This window comes from Ptychodera flava, chromosome 2 (assembly GCF_041260155.1).
Source record: "Ptychodera flava strain L36383 chromosome 2, AS_Pfla_20210202, whole genome shotgun sequence".
Lineage (NCBI taxonomy): Eukaryota > Metazoa > Hemichordata > Enteropneusta > Ptychoderidae > Ptychodera > Ptychodera flava.
This window is the reverse complement of record NC_091929.1, coordinates 10371998-10382173: the sequence shown is the minus strand read 5'-3', so window position 1 is coordinate 10382173 and position 10176 is coordinate 10371998. Positions and strand designations below refer to the sequence as shown.

At 36.7% G+C, this 10176-nt stretch overlaps 1 protein-coding gene across 1 annotated transcript; it reads right to left on the bottom strand.

Annotated features, from left to right (window-relative positions):
- Positions 1-768: 768 nt before the first annotated feature.
- Positions 769-9908, bottom strand: LOC139124348 (solute carrier family 23 member 1-like). The gene is made up of 5 exons (XM_070690492.1): positions 9770-9908; positions 9321-9574; positions 8688-8817; positions 7695-7790; positions 769-932 (listed from the first exon to the last, which is right to left on the bottom strand). The coding sequence occupies exons 1-5, from the start codon at positions 9906-9908 to the stop codon at positions 769-771; spliced, it is 783 nt and encodes a 260-aa protein (XP_070546593.1).
- Between the last annotated feature and the right edge of the window lie 268 nt (positions 9909-10176).

Sequence of the window (10176 nt, the reverse complement as noted above, 5' to 3'; positions counted from 1 at the left end):
GTTCATAATCTGTAAATGCATATATATTACTTGTTTTATTTTTGGAAAATGTGTATAGTTTCCTCATAGACTGCCATGAATAGTGGACCACATTTTCGGTGAAATTTCAAAATCAATTGTTCAATAGTGACTTTTAGGCCGTAATAAGTTTTGACAAACAATAATAGTGCTCTTTGTACGAATTACATGCCAAACTATACATGAAGGTAAACATTACTTCTATTGTCCCTTTTATTTTGAACAGCCAATGTACTGCAAGTAGTTAATACAATTACATATATGTGAAATGAGATCTTTTTTTTGAATTAATTGAAACCTTGCATAAAATGGTTTATATGTTAAAGTTAAAAAGTGTTGCTGAAAGTTGAATGAGACATTGTATGTCAATCAAGTTAAGATATTATTAATATGAAATGTGACACGCGGGGGTCACTGTTTTTTGCACAGGCAATTAGCGAGGCTCTCTTGTTTCTCCAAAATCGCTTTTAAAGGGTTCGGTTTTTCCGCGCAGTATCATTTTGACCCTTTCCCCCGGGCCCTGCAATTTTTGTCCTCTACCTAAAAAATAGTTAGGGTGTTTTGGAGGAGGAAGTAAGTTTTGTAGAAAAATACGATAAAATTACATTTACTTACCTGAAAACCAAATAATACACAAGCATACCATGGAGGTATGTCTTCAAGACTGTAGGTCATTTCTATGTCACTCTCTTTGTTCATTTTCTTGTCATCACCTTCCTTCAATGCACTAAACCGACGTCTTGTGAGTTTCTATGCATCTTCAATGAGTTCTGTAGCTGGACCTGGGTTCATTTGATTCTCGGCACCACCAATGTCATTGTCCAGACTCTGACGTAGAGGGTCTGCTTCATTGGCTTCTGGCGTCGTGGTCAAATTACAGTCAAGATTAACATCGCTTGTGAAGTCCATGTTTTCTTGTGTCAAAAGACGAGAGCAAAGAAGCAGACTGTTCTTGTGGAGTAAATTGTGAGCGCGGCAAGGTCACTGTACTCTTTAAACCATTGAAGGTATTTCAAAATCGTGCTGGAGCTTTAACATAGGCTTGTGGAATGCATCTAGGATTAATTAATCCACAAAAACACGATTGGAACTAATTTGGGATAATTGGATCTTCATAGTTTTCAAATTTCTCCAGAGTGTTATGTGCCATATAGCTGAATGTTGCAATAGTACAAATTACCCACAAAACAAGAGTGTAATTATTAAAAAAGAAAAGCAGATGAGCTTACACTTGCAGGTTAAAACGACCTTCCTTCACCATCCGATTGTGCTGAGCCATAAAGACTATTAAACTGCATGAAAATTTGCGAGATCTTGCGTGACTGTAATTTTGGAGGACCATAATCTCATGATATTATCGAGGCGATGAGTCCCAACATCGTTCTGACGGCATTAGTAATGCTTATAAGTTTGACCATGCAAACACATCACCAAATGGCAAGCAAATGATAAATAACGCAAATATCTAAGTCTTACGAGATTTCGCCGGGACAAACTACTATATAGACAGCCTTGGACAACAGGAAAAATAATACGCATAAAAATAACTCCACTCATCAATTACGTAGATCTCACTCTTTCTAACGAGACCAATGGAGGATAGTGAAAACAGGGTAACTTGAAAACACACAATCATGGGTTCACCAAACAGTCGTAACATTGGAGTCACTATACATCCGGCACATACTGTAAAGTCCCGTCAGACAGATATCACACTTCAGGGTCGTCATGTATTTGACATTTGAATCATATCATTTACATAAGAATTTGTATCTCTTCAGAAGTTACTCTCACTATAATGCCATTAGAAATACATATAATTCTCATGGGACAACTGTGGCATTTTTTACAATGTCTGTAATCATCTGTTCGTTATTTCGGTGATTTGACAATAATATTTATCACATGAACTGGCCCGTATCTTCACCTGTGTGACGTACATCAGCACAGATAAGAAATCCATATTACCCCTATTGTACGTCATCAGCCGGAACATTGTTCCTGCATGGTACCGCTCATATCTGTACGTCGCCACGGACACAGACCAATTGGCGATATAGATGCATGCCGTGCTCTAATGACATTTTTACAAAAAGTTGACCGACAAATCCACACATGGAAACATAGAAGGCATGTCCAACGAAATTTCGAGTCGCTAAAACTATAGCTATCCCCGAGGATCGAATGGGGATACCGTCGATCGTTTTATTTTAACGGCTCAGTAACGTCGCGGCTAGGCTTCAGTCGAGTCGTAAGGCAAGGCTCAATGTGGACGTACCTGGCGATCCCGGTTGGCGATAAACCCGAAACCTACACCTCAACGTAAGTTCAACTGAATAAATGAGTACAGTATAATCTTCGGAAAAATGACATAGGAGGCAAAAGCATAAAGTCATTCGACTAACAACGATAAATGTCCTTCATCACACAAAAAATCCGAAAATTCTCGCTCGGAATCAAACCTACAGCGCGCAGCGTAAGGCTGTAGGGAAGACAGCTGTCAAGCTGTAATCTCTGCAGTGCAGCGCTGTGGAATCCGATGTATTTCGAAAGTTGACTCAGACGACACTCACAACAGAACAGAGTTTCCGTAAAGTAAAAAAATTAGGATGTATCTACGGGCGAGATATGTGTCCCTGCAAACACAAAAAGTCCGTCAGAAGAAAACATTGACAAAAGATCGGGATCCGAGTTGACACCGGCGGAGACCGGTGACGGCAGCGTTGTGGCCACAAACAAACATGCAATGTGGCCTAAATATGTGTGCCATCCAACTGAATCTCAGTTTCGCGCTCGCCAAGGCGAAAACTTGTGTGATATTTTCAAAAGCCACGGCATCCCTAAGAATGAGAATTACTGTTTCGATCATGTCGTTGCATTTTACTTCATAAATCTATTCGTAAATATTCTAAATATTCTGAATACTATGGCTATCCGTCGCTAGCGCGGTGAAAGCTATGTCCGCCGATTGCCGACTTGCCTTGGCATCGACAGCGCGAGACATAATGATTGACACGTTCACGTGACCGAGTCCGTACATCTGATTAGTAGATATACCGTTCCATGTGTCAAAAATTTCGACTTAGTGGGATTTATAAATGAAAGTATCTCCTGGGTGACAGCCCGCTTTACTCTTTAAATGAAAGTGATCCGCGTAAGTAAAACACAAATCGCGACGAAATTCATGCAATTTGTTACGATAATTTTGATCCATCTACGTCGAAAGAAAAATAAGAAGACTGTTCATGTGATAAATATATAATCCCTGGTAATCGGCGAGAAGTTGTACGGCTCCGCGAAAAACACTCGTGTACGATGACGTCAAACAGAGAAAAATACCATTGGATTATATATAAATATTACAAGATCCACGATGTAAATCAACCAACATGTCGTGAACATTTGCAACTTTTTACATATGCAGGCAACTACCTGCTGACCGTACTAGGTGTAGTGTAATATATTTTCCTGACAATATTTATGTTTTACAAAAGAAGTGATAGCCCAACAAAGTTATATTTTGAACATTGGAGGGGTAACTCATTCTGTTAGCGCTATTGATTGCTCATTTGTATAACAAGTTTCATATTCGTGATCAGTTCCGTTATTTTGACCCACCATTACATTTGCCACCACCGACACAAAACTAGAACATATGTCACTTAGAATAACAATAACACGATTGGAACTAATTGGGGAAAATTTGATGAGAGTAATTATTAGGAAAATGTAACAAAATCGAAATTTTTACAGCTGAAATTTTACAAAATGATAAATATAGTGTAAAATTTAAATATTGTTCTCATCGGACAAAACAACGAAAACACAACGATATTGCATACCTCTTTCATCGGATTCATTTTTATGAAAATAAGTTCATTTTTGTGTAAAGTACTGAAGAAACGAGACAAAATGCTTAAAATTTCTCTAATTGACGATTTTGAGTCAGGGCACTTTTGAAATGCCCCTGACTTTTTCATGAATTTTACACCATATTTGCTTACCATCTTTAAATTTTTATACACAATTTACGATGCTGTTGAAATCTTATGAGTAAGAATCAGTGCATGATAGTATCCAATGCAATATTGTTCAAAACATATGAACAATATTCACATTTGAATGAAAATATGAGAGTTTGTCTGTGTTTCTTCATTACTGAAACACTAGTAATTATGTCAGTTTGTCATTTTTCCTCGACCAAATGAAGCTTTTCGATTGATTTACAGTTAAGTCAGTGAGGGTCTTTTAAAATATGCCCTGACTCAATGTTATGTTTATGAAGCCTAAAATTCTTTAGAAATTCTGCCAATCCAATTATCCCAATTTAGTTCCAATCGTGTTTATAGCTCAGCCCTGCATTGTACACCGTTAATACCAGCCATGGTCCCATGGAGGGACATTGCAACAGTATAGGATATATCTGACTACTACCTTTCGAGAACAAACAGTGTAATTTTGCTATGCATATCCTACTGTAGGTAATTGCTCTAGAAATAATTGGTGAACATGTGTCTCACTGTATTGGAGCAAGTTTAATATTCAAAGATTAGAAACAAGGCTTTACAGCATATTGATGCCATCAGCACCACCTGGGGCATACTGTACCTGCCGATGAAGTAAACAAATTTGAATCTAAAATATCAAATCAATTCATTTGGCGATAATAACAATACAGTTTACACATGGACAGACTGAGTTTATAGGCTAAACACTCTGTATCTTATGCTTTAGGGGATTTGAACATAAAGGTACTGCTATATTAATTAAAAACAAACATAGCCGAAAACATTGTAGAAGGTTACAATGTAGGTAATCAAAAAATGATTAATGAGAAAATGCTTTCAAGATGTCGATATAATTGAGTAATTTGTGAAATCTAACGCACTGAAATAAATATGTCGGATCGCGGAGGCGACATTTACGTTAAAACGGATTCTTTTATCCTAAACTATGCATTATAAAAGTTAATAACGAAAGTGACAACTATGCAGAGATAATTTAACATGCTAACTCGAAGAAGGCACGCAAACGTTTCATTGGCGTGCTGTTTTTATTTCCACTTTTTTCTTTGTTTTCTCCATTAACATATGACAGTGATTTGAAGTACATTAATTCAAAACTAGTCCACAGTGTACATAATGTGCTTCGAAATTGAATGAAAATGCAAAGTCAATGAAAATTTCAACAATCCTCTTACGATATCAACAATAAAAATCGGGGGTCACCGTGGCAAGTTCGGAACTAGAGAAACAAATTACCCAGCCTTTTGCGAAATGGCCGCCATCCTTGCATTAACACTTTTGAAAATAATTTTAAGTTTGGATTTCGAAAAACCAAGACCTTAAAATGAGCCCCCACAAAGTGGTAGTTCAGAAAAGAATTGTAGACATTTCAGAGTTCAAATATCTGTTCCTAATTGCATTCTACCTTAAATAACGACAGCTTCATTCTCCATGGGACATGTTTTGCATTAAGATCCAGACGGACTCAAACAACAGGTGTCGGTATTTTGTTAATCTCAGATGTGAATTATGTCGAGCCTTCTCAATAACATCGAGGCGAAAATGCTGAGTCATCACTGAGACGTAATTTTGCTTAACGAAGGGCAAAGCATCTTGCTTATTCGTTTTCCTTTCGAAGATATAGATTGCGCAAGCAATAATGAACTTGTAAATTTCTTGAAATTTCTTGACAATTGCTTATAAGTTGAAGTTGGTGAAAATTCCATTTGACTGTTATTGTGGTTACTCGTCAAAACTTTCTGTTTAATCAACAGAAGAATATGAAAGCAACATATGCGTCAATCACATTGTAATAGACAAACCACAAACAAACTATGATATCTTTTATGTAAATGTATTAGATACGTGAACATCAATTTAAGACAACGATGAAGTAAATAATCCCTTAAATTTTATTAAATCATGTAAGGTTTTATTCTTAAGAGATTAAAGTGCTTCAATTGAATGCAGAAAGTATGTTCGCTTCTTAGTCACGTATTTTATGCTTATTTTCATTATTAATGATTGTAGAAGAATGGCTATACATAGACAACGGCTGCATAGTATAATCGGTACGTTCTGATACCCATAATTGGTGATAAATATCTGAATAGACTTGATCAAAGTTGACAAAACATGCTATGTACTTTGAAGATGCATATGCTTTGATAAAATTTACTAAAGTAGCTTAGCATTTTTATATTAGCTAGTAACTAATTTGCATATTGAACTAACTTTCAAAATTGGGGACACATTATTGTAAGGACACGACAACGTTTATGAAATGACTATGTATATTAATGAGAAAAGTATATTGTATACGAGAGAGATATTTTGCATTTTCATATCAACTAATACATAATTTGCAATGAGCTAGACAGTTTGCATGATAAAGCTAGAAGGGACTTGACAAAAAGCAATAACACTTGCTGTATTAACTGGTGGTACAATGACAGCAGTCAACAAATTTGGTATTTTAATTTCATTCTATAACATAACTGTAATACAATATGAGGTTAAAATCAATCTTTGGTGAAAATTGCTCATGATGTTGATCATAGCTGGTTCAGAGACGTTTCAATACAGTATGCTGAAACAAGTGAGCATTTTCAGTTCATATCTGCTGAAAACTAATGTTGATATGAAAGTGTACCCTCATTTCCACAGGCAACTGCGGAATGGGTCATCGTTAATTGTATCAGGAAAGAAATTGTTGTTTTTGAGATACTATAATATAATGACTTGTTCAATAGTTGTTTAAGTGTGCAAAATGGAATAAATGAATAATTGAACGACTTACGGGATTACACATAATCTTTCTAAATTAGTCTGAATTAATGTGAATTTACTTATAATTAGATTAATGATAAAAGTTAATGTCATGTGACATTGTGACAATTTGGAACACAATTACAATGTGACTTTCTCTTCAGATATCACTGTCGCCGCTGAGCTATTCACGTTTTTCCAGAAACCCCGGACAGATTGGAATATAGCGAGACCATTTCCATCCACGTATCTTGGATGTACACCACGGCAGGTCATAACATCCTTCACGGTCATTGCGTCTCGATTACTCATCAGCATGGAAGCCAATCAATCCTCTATCTGCGGCTGTGCCTGGAAAATCAAACATGCAACAACAGCAGTCTTAATACAAGCCTTTAATTTCTTATCTGACTTAAACAGCTGATAAAATAGCTGCAAAGATTAAATCACCATGTCTAGGTTGCCCTGCGTCAGATTGTTCGAGAGTTCTTTTTAGATTTTGACCAAAATTTTAAGGATATTTTCTTAAAAATTGTAGAACAATAAAACGGTCAATATTTCCTACAAAAGCTAATCTCTGTTTAATGATTATGTTGGTTCCAGTCTGCAGGTTTAATTCTGTGAAAAGTGTTTTTTTGTTATCTTGGTAACTCATCGGTATTATATCGACCGATCTAGAAAAATCGTTCTCGATACACAAAAATATCATACCAAAGTTATTCTCCTTTAAAACAATTGCTAAGTGGATTTACAAAACAGTATCACTGACCTTTACGAGGGAATGGAGCTGCTGTAGAGAGGGGCGAGACAAATAAAAAGAGGAAATATAGAGAAGTGGATTGTGGACTCGAAGGACAACGTAAGGTGTTTTCAACAAGCTTTGCAATAAGCAGAGCATCTTACCTGGTATTGTATTGTCGAGGAAGAATCCGACAATACCAGCCACAAACATTCCAGTGGTCAGGAGAACCATCAAAACGTCGTCAGCTTCAGCGTTTCCTGTGTAGAAATATCAAATTATTACAGCAAGATAACAAATTACATTTACGAATAATAAAATAGACGGCGAATTAAAACAGGAACTTTTGATCTTTTAGGCATACATCTATATTCCATACCACAGAAGCACGGCTGAAACGACGAATGCCCTTCATATCAGTGAATAGCAGGTGGCGTAATTGACATGCTGTATGCATGTATTGTCGTATTAAATATGGAGATCATCATGTTGTGTACACTACTACATTGACATCACAAGTAGACATCATATCTCGGCATATCACTTCCATTTTTTTCGTTACCAGTAATATAATTGTCAATATTTTCTGTAGTTAAAAAAATTATGCACCTCAAAAGCATTAGTAACCATCTGTACAAACAAGCCATGATGAAAGCCAGGGTATATTTACCAGTATTTATAGCGTCCTCGTTTTCGCTGACCCAATTTGGCACCATCAGGCCGCAGAAGACCGACAGTCCGGAGACACACAGACTCCTCGATGCATTCATATTGACGAATTGTACATTCGACACACCAACAGAGATTATCATACCTGACGTGAGAAAATTTTTGCGCTACTCATGTAGCAGTAAGATATTGAAAGGAAAGAGTGTTCGATATTTGATTCCCATTGTCATGGACAAAACGGAGAGTTGTGATATCCCTCAATGAGAATTGAGTTTGAGAAATAATATTTACGTTAACTAGAACAGTGAGGGAAGACTCTCTGAAGTATTCGAGTATTGATGCCAGATTTATTAAGTAAGAAAAACAAAACAAAAATAGATTCTTTCAGTAACTAGCTTATCCCAATTGAATCTTTTACAAAAGGTAACTCCAAACATTAAACATTCCGTGACATAAGTAAAAATTTAACAAGATATTAAGCAAATTACTGAAGACGGCAATGAGGGCGCCACCAACGATAGGAAGAGGCAGTGTTGCCAATACAGCTCCAACTTTCCCGAAGACAGCACAGATGAATAGTAATAATGCCGTCCATTGCATCACACGACGACTTCCTACCTGGAAGAATAATCTTCAGTCAGTTATTGACAGGCATACCGATGGAATAGTAAAGCTGCAAATTCCATATTCGTTATATCAACTTCCATACCTTTAGCATGATTCTCGTCATTATAGCATAGGTAAGTATAGCTTAAGCCAAGGTACTTTGAGGCCAAGAAAAATGTTAAGTCTTTAGTATGAGACTTTATATGCGATAAGTGTTTGTTAAAGACCTCCAAAGATTGCGATATTTAACATGATGTTTCCTTTGACCCGAAAGGAAACTTAAATGTTCCTGCTAACTTGTTTTAAGGAGACATAGCAATTATCACATTCATTCAGTTAAGTGTTAAATATTGGAGAATCGAATTCTCTTTGATACAATATGATTTTTGACTATGGTCGTTCGAGATGACCTGAAACGTATATTCGGATATCTTTGGTGGGTCCTTTAGGCCTGTTATTTAGTATTTTCTCAAACTTTGATTTTTTTGTAGTTGTAATTGAGTGCATTAACTAACCTTAGTTATTGCAATAGCTCCGATGTTTTCAGAAAACGAAGTTACTCCAAGTCCAGAACCCCAGATACCAGCCAACAAACAGCAGAATCCTTCCATGCAAATCCCGCGGTTTACCGCGTGAGGTGGCGGAGGGGGAGCGCCGCTGAAACGTGCGCATGCATGGTAATCACCAACCGACTCCACGATGCTTGCAAGGATGCCGCAGAACATTCCTAGAACTAGTGGAAGACTCACTCTTGGAGTTCCCCATTGACCTAGTGACAAATTGAGAGTAAAAGCAACACTGGTTACGATTGCATAAAATGATACCCATTATTTTACCAAAAGGCTTCGCAGTTTGCTAACGTTTTAATGGCTATATTCAAGTTGAGCTTATAAATAGTTTTTATACCAATAATAAGAGTTATAAAAACATAATTGAAACATCAACAGTGAAAAGATATACTAACCCGGAAGAGGAAATATTACCCAGGGTGCTTCACTGATAGCTGAAGTCTTCAGATCGGTTCTTGCTGCATTGCCTTCTGGGAATGCTTCAGTAACCGTCAATATGTAACAGGTCAACCAGGCCAGGTAGGAACAGGTCATGCAGTCTACGATACAAAGATGCCGAAAAATCTAATCGCTAGCAAAAATAGTACAGAGTGCTTATGCGTTCATGTGATTAATGGGGACAGACTAGATGTAGAGATAAAATTTGACTCGATAACATATGAAGAAACAAGCCTTCGTACTACGTAACTAAAACGTTTGTATATTACCTCGGTATATTTTAGTGCTTATCCCTCATATTGTCATAAATATTTTGTCATCAAGGTTGTACGATGGTAGAAACGTGTCATTAGATATCAGGCCT